General features: G+C 39.1%; 1 protein-coding gene and 1 long non-coding RNA gene across 2 annotated transcripts in view; one reads left to right on the forward strand and one right to left on the reverse strand.

Moving 5' to 3' along the window:
* The first annotated feature begins 2,932 nt into the window (after window positions 1-2,932).
* On the forward strand, window positions 2,933-7,823 carry LOC134568785 (uncharacterized). The gene is made up of 2 exons (XR_010084061.1): window positions 2,933-3,052; window positions 7,521-7,823. It is a non-coding gene; the product is annotated as an uncharacterized LOC134568785 (long non-coding RNA).
* Window positions 7,824-8,863: 1,040 nt separating this feature from the next.
* IFT27 (intraflagellar transport 27) overlaps window positions 8,864-14,344 on the reverse strand; it is a 33,374-nt gene continuing 27,893 nt past the window's right edge. The window contains exon 7 of the mRNA XM_063427448.1: window positions 8,864-8,981. Within this exon, the coding sequence (XP_063283518.1) occupies window positions 8,883-8,981 (99 nt within the window). The 3' untranslated portion in view covers window positions 8,864-8,882. The remainder of the gene's footprint in view (window positions 8,982-14,344) is intronic.

Here is a 14,344-nt window from a genome sequence, read left to right on the forward strand (position 1 = left end):
GGGTGACTAAAATATTTTGTATATGTGTGTGTTTGTTTGTTTGTATATATGTTTGTGTATCTGTATGAATGTTTCTCTGTCTGTATGCATGTGTGTCTGTATATATGTGTCTCTGTGTGTGTTTGTATGTATGTGTGTTTGTATGCATGTGTGTGTCTGTATATATGTGTCTCTGTGTGTGTTTGTATGTATGTGTGTTTGTATGTGTGTATGTGTACAGTGGCTTATATAAATGGGTTGCAGCTGCGACTGTGCCCGTCACTCCAGGGGGCCCAGCAGCCCTGCGGACCCCTGCAACCGGGTGCCCGCAGCCATGTGATGCAGCCCGGCCCGCGCGGTGTAACCACCAAGTGGGTGCCCATGGATCAGTTTTCGCACTGGGGCCCCATGGATCGTGTGTACGCCTCTGTACGCAGGTCAGTACTCCTGACAGCATGCCATGAAATCCATATAACACGGTGACCTGGTTTCAACATGTCTTTATTGCAGAGCTTAACTTGAGGCGAGACACCATCTACAGCAGCAGCATTACATTTGCAAAATTACAGTTAGTTCCCCCAGCCACATCTGGCCCCATCCCTTTCTGTGATGTCACTTAGGCTCTCATCACAGATGTCATAACTGTTTGCCTGCAGTTTAGTTTTGCATTAATTGTATAAGCTTACTGGGACACTATACAGTGCCTTGCAAAAGTATTCACCCCCCTTGACTTTTTACCTATTTGTTACCTATTTTGTCACATTACAGCCTTAAGTTCAATGTTTTATTAATCTGAATTGTATGTGATGGATCAGAACACAATAGTCTAAGTTGGTGAAGTGAAATGATAAAAATATATACATAAAACTATTTTTTTGAAATAGAAAACAGAAAATTGGCATGTGCGTATGTATTCACCCCCTTTGTTATGAAGCCCATGAAAAGCTCTGGTGCAACCAATTACCTTCACAACTAACATAATTAGTTAAATGATGTCCACCTGTGTCACATGATCTGTCATTACATATACACACCTCTTTTGAAAGGCCCCAGAGGCTGCAACACCTAAGCAAGAGGCACCACTAACCAAACACTGCTATGAAGACCAAGGAACTCTCCAAACAAGTAAGGGACAATTTTGTTGAGAAGTACAAGTCAGGGTTAGGTTATAAAAAAATATCCAAATCTTTGATGATCCCCAGGAGCACCATCAAATCTATCATAATTAAATGGAAAGAACATGGCACAACAGCAAACCTGCCAAGAGTCGCCACCCACCAAAACTCACGGACCGGGCAAAGAGGGCATTAATCAGAGAGGCAGCACAGAGACCTAAGGTAACCCTAGAGGAACTGCAGAGTTCCGCAGCGGAGACTGGAGTATCTGTACATAGGACGACAATAAGCCGTACGCTCCAAAGAGCTGTCTTTCTTCTTCCATGAATCCCATTACTTTCAGCAAAAAACAAAATGGCACGTTTTGAGTTTGTGAAAAGGCATGTGGGAGACTCCCAAAATGTATGGAGGCAGGTGCTCTGGTCTGATGAGACTAAAATTGAACTTTTTGGCCATCAAAGAAAACGCTATGTCTGGCGCAAATCCAACACATCACATCACCCAAAGATCACCATCCGGGACTGGGAAACTGGTCAGAGTCGAGGGAAAGATGGATGGTGCTAAATACAGGGATATTCTTGAGCAAAACCTGTACCGCTCTGTGCGTGATTTGAAGCTAGGACGGAGCAGGACAATGACCCCAAACACATTGCTAAAGCAACACTTGAGTGGTTTAAGGGGAAACATGTTAATGTGTTGGAATGGCCTAGTCAAAGCCCAGACCTCAATCCAATAGAAAATCTGTGGTCAGACTTAAAGATTGCTGTTCACAAGCGCAAACCATCCAACTTGAAGGAGCTGGAGCAGTTTTGCAAGGAGGAATGGGCAAAAATCCCAGTGGTAAGATGTAACAAGCACATAAAGACTTATCCAAAGCTACTTGGAGCTGTGATTGACGCAAAAGGTGGCTCTACAAAGCATTGATGCGCATTTACTTTTTCTGTTATTTTGTCCTATTTGTTGTTTGCGTCACAATAATAATAAAAAATTTAAAAAAAATCTTCAAAGTTGTGGGCATGTTCTGTAAATTAAATGATGCAAATCCTCAAACAATCCATGTGAATTCCAGGTTGTGAGGCAACAAAACACGAAAAATTCCAATGGGGGTGAATTCTTTTGCAAGGCACTGTAGGCACAAGAAACACTACAGCCTAATGCAGTGGATTCGGGGCAAATAGCTTTGAAATAAAATCCCTCTAGGCTGCGAAAAGAAAGTCCTGCCTCTGACAGGTTTGTTTATCAGAATCTGATTGCCTGGCCTTGTTACGGACCTATTCTCTCTGAATTCCAGAGCTAAACGGACTATCTAGTCTTCTATGACTACTTGCTTTTGTCCACAAGTGGTTGTCACCTGGACAGTCACTAAAGCAGGGGTAGGCAACCCTTGGCACTCCTGATTTTGTGGACATCTCCCATAATGCTCTAACAGCCGTAATGCCAGCAAGGCATCAGAGGAAATGTAGTTTTAAATGCCTACAAAAAGCTTGTGGTTTAAGCAGGTTTAGATTTCTGCTTACACCAGGAAACCCAGATATTATTGGAATGGATTCCTGGGGCTCCTGTCTGTCAGCTAGGGCTATTTAGTGGCCGCAGACTGACCGATGAACTCTATGCAGCACTGGACGAGGAAACCTTTAAAGGTACACTTTTGGCAATAAAGTGCTCTAGGTGCAGTGTCCCTGTCCCCTTAACCCTTCAATGTAAAGCATAGCAGTTTTTGAGAAACTGCAATGTTTACTTTGCAGGGTAAAGTCTGCCTCTATGGGCTGTCAGTATGACAGCAACTAGAGGCACTTTCGCTACACTGACTGTGTAAAAATCAATCATAATAGCAATGACTCAATGTTTTCCTTTGAGGAGCATTGGATTGGTCTATTGTGAAGGAGATCATACCTCCTTCGTGACGTCGCTAGGGTACCAGAACTAAACAGAGCAGAGGGAACCTCGGCTGAAAAAAGGTAAGTAAATTGCACTTGGGGGAACCTGGAAAGGAATAGAGAATGTGCTCAGCCACGGTATTTCTGGACTGCAGGCTCCTCAAAGAAGATCCCTCCAGGGTCTATCTGCCTGTCCAAAAGTTGATTATGATCTGTGCTGGGCTTTGTAAGCTGCCCAGCAACAATCACAGTGTAATCAGTTGGAAAGCAGTCTCCATTTAGAATGACATAGAATGTAGTTATGAAAACAGCCAGCAGAGGGCAGTCACACAGCATGCTCTACTGTTTTAATTCTGATATCAGAATTTATATTACCAGAGGGTTTCCTTAGTGTTAGGGTTAGTGATGGGGTTAAGGTAGAGTTATATTTAGGGTAAGGGTATGGTTGGGTTAGAGTTAGGGTAGGGTTAGCTAGTGTAGAGTGTTGGGTTAAGGTTTGGGTTAATGCTGTTTTAGGGTTAGGGATAGTGTAGGGTTAAAGGGACATTATAGTCACCAGAACAACTACAGTTTATTGTATGAGTAGAATCATTACCTTCAGGCTTTTTGCTGTAAACATTGTCTTTTCAGAGAAAATGCAGTGTTTACATTACAGCCTAGTGATAACTCCACTCACCACTCCTTAGATGGCTGTTAGAGATCCTTCCTGGGTCATGGCTGCCTAAAATCCAAACATTCAGTATCTCCTCCCTTTGCATGCAGACACTGAACTTTCCTCATAGAGATTCATTGATTCAATTCATCTCTATGAGGAGATGCTGATTGGCCAGGGCTGTGTTTGAATTGTGCTGGCTCCTTGTCAGCCTCAGCCAATTCAATGGGGAAGCATTGTAATTGGATCAGGCCACCACTTCTAATGATGTCAGAGGAAGTTCACAGGCAGATGCAGCAGCTTCAGACTTGAATACAAGTAAGAGTTTACTATCTTTAACCCCTTAAGGACACATGACGTGTGTGACATGTCATGATTCCCTTTTATTCCAGAAGTTTGGTCCTTAAGGGGTTAAGGAGGCAAAGGGGACTAGATAATAGTTTTAACACTATGGGATCAGGAATACGTTTTTGTTCCTGACCCTATAGTGCTCCTTTAAGGTTAGGATTGGTATTAGTGTAAGCACGGGGTTAGAGTTGGTATAGCATTAGGTGAGGGTTGTTAAGGTATTAACATTAATTGCTAAAAATCAATTTAGATCCCAGATGTATGAGGCTAAGACTATGTTTGGATTCTTAACACTATTGTGTTTATTTTTTGAATAGTATGACTATATTAGAAGCAAAGGAGCTTGCATTAGAATAAGACACCCAGGCAGTCATGTAGCTCACAGTTTCTCAAGTGTACTTTTGATTTAATAGTTATCATTTTTACCATTTGGGATTTGAAATTTGAGTGCAGTCGCTTATTAAAAACACACACTTACAGACTGTATTCAGGCTGTTACTGTAAAGGTTGATTTGTTAATGGTACATTGTGATTTGAGGCATACAGGTGTGAGATAGTTCTCAGAGTTCCCACGGTTTCAGACGTATTCTTATGCTTCTAACCTATGCGGTTTGTTTATCAAAATCGGATTGCCTGGCCTTGTTACGGACCTATTCTCTCTGAATTCCAGATTTAAACTGACTATCTAGTCTTCTATGACTACTTTTGTCCACACTAGCTGGTAGCAAAGTCCCAGTTGGCCAGCAATAGTCCAAGAGCTCATCTTGTGTAATAGGTAGCTAAGGCAAAGAATCCAAAGGTGAACTTAGTCCACAGTGTTAATGTCACAGCGTTTTGGACAAGTGCTGTTGTGGTTCATTCTGCTCTATTCCATAATTTTTTTAAATGTTGCATTTTCGGTCTGATTTGCCTCTTTTCAGGTGGGCTGTCAAAAAGGACCTAATATCTTGGATTACCCTCCCCCCCCCCCTTAGGCAATACAAATTATGGTACAGAAATTCAATTTCAAAAACTGTACGGCTGAGATTTTCCCACCTTTATCAAGTCAGCAGCAAATGGTAATAGAATAAACACACAGACGAAATCCTTGCTTTATGAGATACATCCCAAATGAAGGGAAGAAATAATCATAGAAAATAATCAGGTGTAGTTCAGGGAAAACATATGATATATATCAAATGCAAATACAAAGAAACAAGTCCTGCGCTCAAACTCCCATTACTCCTGGGCGGCAGCAACGACCATAGTACACATCAGCCAAAATACATATAGTAAAAATCAAAGGAAAAAAGTTACCTGCATATTTTTAAACAAATTGAGGTTTTTAGTGTATGCCCACCTGCCACCTCTTAGGTGGGTCCTAACGCTAACCATTCACCTTGCTTCCTTGCGCTTCTGGCAAAAATATCTCAAATAAGACAGAAAGGTTACAATGCTGTTGCCCATCCCAAGCGTTCCCTATTAAGGGTTAATAAGCATGTAGGGATGTATATAAAAAATACTCCTCTCTGTCTCATTAGAGATATTTTTGCCAGAAGCTCAAGGAAGCAAGGCGAATGGTTAGAGTTAGGACCCACCTAGGAGGTCTGCCTTGACGTGGCAGGTGGGCATACCCTATCATGGCCATTGGATGTAACTAAAAACCTCTATTTGTTTAAAAATACATAGGGATGTGGAAAGGGCGCAGGTAACTTTTTTTTTTTTCTCTTTGGTTTTTACTATACGTATTTTGGCTGGTGTACTATGGTCGTTGCTGCCGCCCAGGAGTAATGGGAGTTTGAGCGCAGGACTTGTTTCTTTGCATTTTTATTCACTTTTGTATCACACAGCTAGGTTACAATGCTGCTGCCCATCCCATGTGTACCCTATTAGGGTTAATAAGCATGTAGGGATGTATATAAAAAATACCCCTTTCTATCTCAGAGATATTTTTGCCAGAAGCTCAAGGAAGTAAGGTGAATGGTTAGAGTTAGGACCCACTTAAGAGATATATCAAATGCAGGTTATATCAGGATGGACAATAAAAATAATAAACAACTTTATTTTTAACACTTACGACAATTATCAGGAGGAATCATTGTAAAAACTAGATACAGTATATGTTAGTACTGATAACTAGCCAAAGTATTATAAATCAGATGTGATTTCGACTAGAACTGACACTATTACAAATCATGTATTAAACTGACACCTTAACAGATGGAGTCCAGAATTTATGCACAGATATTATAAAACTGATGTAGGTTGCATTAGGCTTGATACCATGACAAAATAGAATATCAGCCCAGATAATATATTAGACCAGAGACCAGGAAAATATATTACAAATTAGATGTGGGTTAAAAAGGTAATATGAATCTGATTATAAAGGGTATTGTGATAAAATATCAGATGTCACATAGATAAGCACAGATACAGTGATACAGCATTTAAAAAAGAAAAATTAGATTTAGGCCTGGGCCCATGATAAACCATAGTACCATAAATTAAATGCCTTTGCGTTAGGCTTGATGCTATGATAAAGTGGTATAAATCAAACAAGTGAAGATTAAAATGGACAAGTGCCATAATATTGTATATCAGATATAGTGTAGTTTAGGATGGCACAGAAAAATGTAAATATGTAGTGTAGTCTACGATTGATACAATGGAAATATATATAGATATAGCTCTGCAGTGGGTAAGATAGCTCATTTGGTTAATGCACCTGCTTTGGCACTTCCAAACAACAGGGCCATGTTCAAAGTCGTATAAATATACATAAGTTAGGGGATTTGCTTCAACCATCCACATTTAAAATCTGGATTTCTGGCAATAAATAAGCAACAGGCCTTCATGTGCGGACAGCCTGGGACAATAAAAGGAAAAGAACTTGTAGAGAATTGCCACCTTTAGTCTTAAGTAGCCAACGTTTAAAATAATAATAAAAAAAAAATAGTTCTTAACACCTTAATTGTTGCGCTTTGATAGAATCCAAAATGGGTTGAAGAATCACGGGTCCCTTATGACATTTCTTACTAATTGTCTACACTGGACAATGCTCACAAAACGTGTCAATAACTAGATAGAACTGGGTCCATAAAATAAATGTACACTTCTATATTTATATACTAGATCAGGGGTGCCCAAAAGGTATGTCCCAATATGTTGTAGAACTACAACTCCCATGATGCTTTGTGTGCCTTTAGAAGTTGTTGGTTTTAATACATCTGGGGGACCTACCCTTTGGGCACCCCTATGCTAGATAGACGCTACACATTTCGGAAAGTTTCACAAGATATTCTATTTTCATACATATCCATGTTTGCATGTTACATTGTCATCTTTCATTGACAAGTACTGAACAAGGAAGTAAATTAATGTTTCTTGAAAGTTAGAAGGAAATTACTGTTAAATGTAAATCATTTTTAGTGGTAAAAGTAATTGTACTTAAAATATGCAACAGAATGTTTAATATAGTCTGTTTTTCACCCTCCTCTGTTTCTCTCGCTCTTTATTGCTGACACTATTCCCTTGTTATATTTTCCACTCCCTTCCCCCACAACCTAGTCAGTACATTACAGGATGAATGGGCCTTGTCAGGAAACAATTCCAGGAGGTTCTGGCTGAAGAGGCTGCAGCCTAATATCCCAGACCCGGCATGCATTACAATTAACGCATGTCACACATTGCTCTCGTCAGGGACAGAGTGTGATGCTCCTTAATCTGCATAAGATGGAGACAGGACACAACCTAGTAACACATGTGGAACATCTAAAATAGACTTTCATTGATATGAAAGCAGGAATTGTGGATACATTTTAAACTGAAGGCCAAAATAGTCGAAGATGTTATTAAAAAAAAAAAAAAATTACCTAGGTTTGTATGTTATATTTTTATATATCTATTTTCTTCCTAAGCACTGTCTGTCTCACAAACCTGTATACCCCCATTCACATGTGAACTGTAATTACATACACTATTTTTTTATAGTGTCACTGTCACTTACATTTTCTCTCCATAAATCAGTTTAAAACAATAATTCCAACAAACAAAGTATTTTTATGTAACCACGCTATAGTAAATTTAGCAATAATTCCCACTTAAAGATCTTGCAGTTTCGTTGTGTGGAGGTAGCCATTTTGGAATTGGATAGTTACGGAGTAACACTGGGCTGCAGAGAACAGAGACCACAATCAATCAGACTTTATATGTTGAATAACTTCAAGCGTCCGGCTGTGCTTGAAAGAGTGAAGAGTTTTTTATTTTTAACCTGATGATGCAGTGTGCCATCTATGGCCAAGACAATTAGCCAGAAATCTTTTATTCGGTCTTAGTAAAAATATGCAGCACATATATTCCAATTCTCATTTATTAGGAGACATATGAACCAGCAATTTCTACATGCCCCTATAATGCTATCAAATTGTGCCATTATTATTGAAAAAGCTCCAAAGAGTGACTAGATTATTTACAGACGAGTGAACCAGCAGGCATTTTAAGTAAACTTTTTTTTTTTTTTTTTATTAAACTATAGTACACTTGAAATTATCTATCTAGCTTGTGCCCAATATAATTCTCTCTTGGTACGTACCTTCTTACATACGATTTCTTCAGTCATTAGGACTGACAGATACACTGTAGGCAGACACCACCTGTGAAAATATATAATTTTGCAGATCGCACCTGAACAGTTCTATAAAACCACACATGAAATGAAGACTGGTAAGGTTGTGTAAAAATAACATCTTGTTTATTTGATCCTAAGTGTGGAAAATTAAATATTTACTCCATGAGGTACTATAATACAAACTGCAAAATATGTTATTTTAATAAAAAACTAAGTGCGGCAGCAGCACTGCGATGTGAGAAATATGTATTGCACTGCCACAGCCAAAGATTCTTTCTGTTCGTTATCAGTTTCTCAGAATGTTACACCAAGGATTTGAAGTTCTCCATTCTTTCTTGGTACATATGGTGCACAGCTTTTGCCAGTGACTGAAACGGTTGCTCAAAGTTTTCAAGATCCTTCTGCAAAATAAATTAGTAAATAAAATATAAGAATCCATACATCAGGAAAACACATCCTCAAAAAACTGCCAAAGTGTATTTAATAATATGAATACCAATAGAAAAATAATACTAAAACAATTAAGGTGCCTCAATAAAAATATAAAAAATATTTGTATAAACATAACACTAAAGGTGCTAAAGTGCAATAATAATTGTGTAACTGTGCAATAGATACATCACAATAAAGTGCAATAGTACAATAAATAAATCACAATAAAGTGCTACGATTTCTGTGCAAAGCAACAGTGTAAAGTGCCACACTTCACTTACGCACAGTATAGATTGGTATGAGTTGACTCCACGTTAAGGATGAAAATGTAAAGAAAAGAAAGACATAAAACTCATAGGGCAATATTGCAAAATACGCTTAAGGACATTTATTGTGATTTATCTATTGCACAGTTGTACAATTATTATTGCACTTTATGGTATAAGCACCTTTCGTGTTATATTTACACAACGATTTTGTATATTTTTATTGAAACGTCTTAAAGACAGCGCACCTTAAGTGTTAATATTGTATTTTGAGTGTTTTTTGGGGGTTTGTACACTGTGTGAGGTGCAGCTCCAACTACATTATTTTCTTTGGTCTGCTCTTTAGCATCACTGTTACTTGAATTTATTTGTTTGTTAGAAAAATAATACTGATTTAAGAGAAATTAAGTAAAAAAGTGTACATTGTTCAAAAAGCAGGATAATAGGTAATATTGTTATTTGCAAACCATGCACTTTTAGACTAGGCCTTTTTCAGACACATTAACGCTCCTGCAAATGTGCAGGTATTTTTGGGATGCATCCTGTTCCACGACTTTCTACTGGATGCTAAACAAGAGCTGGGTGTATATGCAATCAACCAAGTCTTGTGAAATGTTTTAGGTTTTTGTTTTCTTTAATCAATAAAATAAAGTAACCATTGCACATAAACATAATAAGCAGCGACTTGCGAGAGCAAAGTACGGTAGTACTTTATATTCCTCCATTTCTCTCTTCATAAGCCCTCTTAAAAAGAGGATAAAAAGTGCCAAAAGCAAATTAAACAAAAACACAGACATCTGGCATAAGGTAAACAATCCATATGATCCAGTATTGGAAGATGGTCTTTCAGATGATTCGCTGTATTTTTGGTGTCTGTACTACCCCTTTAAAGAGGAGCGCTAAGCAGTATAAAAGGAGTACATCTGTACCATCTTGCAGCACAGCCAACCAATTTCATCCTACTAATCTTGATAAGGTTTTCAAAACTGAACAGTTTGACATTAAACCAAAGAAAGTGTGCCTCTAGGAGGCGTAACCACTACAGCTAAGTGTAAGGTCATATTGCTTAGAATGCCCCTTTAAGAGCAATACAATATTATGCTATTATCCATGACATTATTTGGCTCTTTATGGAGTTCAGACATTTCGTTCATACAACTGCATCTTTAATAATAATAATAATAATAATAGAACAAAGTTCACTAAAGCAACTTCATACATTTTAGATATTCACATTCAAAACTAGTAAAAAGAAAAAAAATGATACATTATTATACACATATATAAAATGACCATTAATGAAATAGTGCATTGTTGGAAGCAATGACAGACAAATATATGGGCTATGGATATTAAATAAAAAAATAATAATTAAAAAAAATATATATATATCATGTTTCTTATTAGAAACTGATAAAACATGGTATTGAGCTTGTTGCTTGGTAGATCTAAATAGAAAAAAAAATAAAAAATTATTCAGTCTGGTATAATACAGCTATAATCTAGAAAGATTTCACAAGTAATATTCAAATGCCTTTCCCGAAAGCATTGAAGCTAACAAAGAAAAAGGACTGCTAAGAGTGATCAACTAACATGAGATTAGTCAGCATGGTTTCATTGAAGAGAAGCCTGCTCGGGGTCTAGTCTTCCGAGGCTATGTGCTAAATGGTGTGCAATCTCAGCAGTAAAATAAGGCCCTACAGAATAATGTGGGAACAGGAGAGTTTAGGAAAATTCCTTGCAAACAGAACTGCATCTTCCTTTTCAGGTGTTCCTTTTTATTAATCTGTTTGTCACTGGAAAACTGAAATCAACATTTCTACCCATGCCAACAACTTCGCGCCACCCCCTCAATAAAAACACAAAAATACCCCCCCAAAAAGCCAATTATGCTTTTGTTATTCTCAATGTAAAGCAAGCTCGGGCCACATAAGGTTTACGTTTTTGTGGGCCGCAAAAATAAAACCTTAAATTTTCATAGAAACATAGGTTTATTTTAAAAAAAGTACAGTATATATAAAAAAAAACAAAAACCAGCACCCCCTCTACAAAACCACAGCAACCCCTCTACTAAATCCCAGCACCCCCCTCTACCAAATCTAATCCTCCAGCTGACAGACCCACATGCTCATTGACAGACCGACAAACACTCACTGAAAGACACACACACACACACAAAGACTCACAGACAGACACAGACTCACAGACAGACACAGACTCACAGACAGACACAGACTCACAGACAGACACAGACTCACAGACACACACACTTTACTTTATTGCTCCGTCCTTTTAAAGCTGATGTGGGGCATCTCCCTGGGGTCCTCCTATCTGCTCCCTTGCGCGGTTTAGTGATGCCAGAATATGACGTCATATTCTGGCGCCCGGCTTCATTACAGATGGCGCACGCAAGGGAGCAGTGAGGAGTAGGAAGTCTGAGCTCCCTCGCTGGCCATCCTCCCCGGCCAGGTAAGTTTTAGAAGAGTAGGCACCTGCAATGTGGGGAAAGCAGGTTCCTACTCTGCTATAACATTAGCATGTACTTGCGTCTCGCCGGGCCGCAAAGATGGTCCTTGTGGGCCGCATGCGGCCCATGAGTTTGGCATTCTTGATGTAAAGGGACACTCAAAGCTGTAGGCGACCTCTACTTTGAATATAGCCAACTTGTAGAATACGTAAATAAAATAAAGAACACAACAAAACCCCAAAACAATTAAAATGGATTGCACATAAGCAGAAAGTTTTGAAAAAGTCTCAAGGAGGGTGGGGTATTTATAGCATGCATGCACTGTACAAACACTTCGATGTGCCAGAGGAAGCATTAAGCACTATAATGTCAATTAATGAGGGAGCGGGACAATAGCTGCAAAAATTTTACAAAATTGCTACAGTTAGAAGACAATGTATGCAGGGACAAGATAGGAATTTAAACCATTTCAACTGTCTTCTCCAGATGTGTAACTCAATTGATGGCAGAAAATGCCATGTACCCTATTCATAACTCCATCCCTCCAAAAGTTAAAAAAACTAAAACCAAACCAAAACGCTAAAACTCACCTCCATTCCATCACTGAGTCCAAGTTCTCCCCTCAGGCTAATCCTCTTTGCCGGGCGTCACTCACTCTCGCTGGAGGGTGGTCAAATAGGGTGAACGGAGGTCAGGGTGGCACATGATGTGGAGTGATGACAGGTGTGGCATATTGTGAGTGTTGGGGGACATGTGCCAATTTTGCACAGAAAGGACATTAGCTAGCCGGGAACTTTGTTCTGGACTATCTAGTAATGCTGTCAGAGGTGAAGTTGTTAATCTCTGTATGTGCATCATTTCAAAGCGAAAAGCTGCACATACAGAATCCTGGCATCATGACCACTTGAAATCAATTAAGTGGTCACAGTTCTTAAAGTAACCCTTTAAGCACTGGAAACCAACAATTGGAATGATCATATTTATTAAGAATGCATATAAGGTAAATGTTATTGCTGTATTAATAACCTTTAAAATGACCAAATAAATAAAAACAGAGCTATAAACATATGTGACAAGAACATTAAGTGGATTTGTGAAAGCTATTGAAAAGCACGTGCAGATTTTAATGACAATTAAAGTCATTCAGCTATTGGACCACATCTCCCATCATACATATGTATTGTAGTGTCAGATTAAGATTGCCCACGGCCCTAGGCAGGGTGCTAGATTAGGGTTCTGTGAGCCCTCGTGTTTCTGTAAGTGCTTTGTGTATGTAGGTGCAAGTGTTGTGTGTGTGTGTAAGAGCTGTAGGTGGGGTCTGTGTGGAGGGGCGTCTGAGTGTGGCTGAGTGTTATGCACCTGATAGAAGTGCAAACCACAAAGCTTCCTCACCAAAGTGAGGGGGCATAGGCAGGGCAGCCGGTGATGAATCTCAAAGCGGACTGTATTATATATATGTTATATAATGTATGTCATACTACTTATATAGACAATAAATTGTACACACTGTCACACATGTACGCACCCATACTCACTTATACAGTACATACACACTGAAGATTCATATTTGTAAATGCTTTATTTCCAGCTAGTCTTATGGAGTCTGTTGAACATTTCAGTGTACGATTTATTTGGCCTGTTTCTCAATTTTTCTCTTCAGTTGCTTAAACGAATCCTCAGTCTCAGCCCCTGTGGTGGGACATCACATATCCCAGCAACCTCAGCATATAGCGCATTGTGAGGGAACTCTGCTACTTCGCGATTTTTCTGGCTTACACCAGTAAGTGCCCAGCTATGGAATTTCATTTTTAAAAATATCTCTGCCCCAAGCTAGAACAGCTCACAGGACAATTTTCCATTGGACCAGTCTAGTCCTGCAACAGGATCTAGCAGGAAAATCTTCTGATCTCCCTGACAGCTCAATGAGGCTCCAAGACAGTGCTCTGGGCCCCTGTCTGAGGCCAGGCCTTCTAATGGGTTGGTAGACAATACCTGATGATAGTTTATTAGCAAAATGACCAGATTCCTTTTGGGCAAGTCATTCCACCCCTCCATTCCAGGAGATCTTTTGGAAGTAATCACAAGGAAGCATTAATTTGAGGAAAGCCTCTTGAAGTAGTTTATGTAGTATATTTAGCAGTTTGCATAGTTTCTCCCATGTTGAGATTACTGTAAGACCCCCTGATACTGGGGTATTCTGAAGCAGTGGTGGACTTAAACACAATATGGCTACATGGTGTGATTAAATACAGGTATTTATTTGCGAAAACTGGTGATGTTATTTAGCCTTCAAAATTTAAAACTATAATTGTGGGTGTGTGCTGTTCCCTGGATGTGTATTTTGGTCCTTACAAAAGCACCACTATTAAGAAATGGACGTTGTATTGGTTATGGGCAATGATAAATGTTCTATTATTGTGTTCCCATTCATGTGCAATAACTTATGATACCTATAGGGGGTGTAGTGAGCACTGTGACGTCGAGTGAATAAAGATGGCTGCCGCATAGTCAATGAGACATGTGCTTTAGGGAGGAAGTGACCTATAGGTGGCCTAGTGAGCACTGTGACGTCGAGTGAATAAAGATGGCTGCCGCATAG

The sequence above is a fragment of the Pelobates fuscus genome, chromosome 7 (genome assembly GCF_036172605.1).
Source record: "Pelobates fuscus isolate aPelFus1 chromosome 7, aPelFus1.pri, whole genome shotgun sequence".
Classification (NCBI taxonomy): domain Eukaryota; kingdom Metazoa; phylum Chordata; class Amphibia; order Anura; family Pelobatidae; genus Pelobates; species Pelobates fuscus.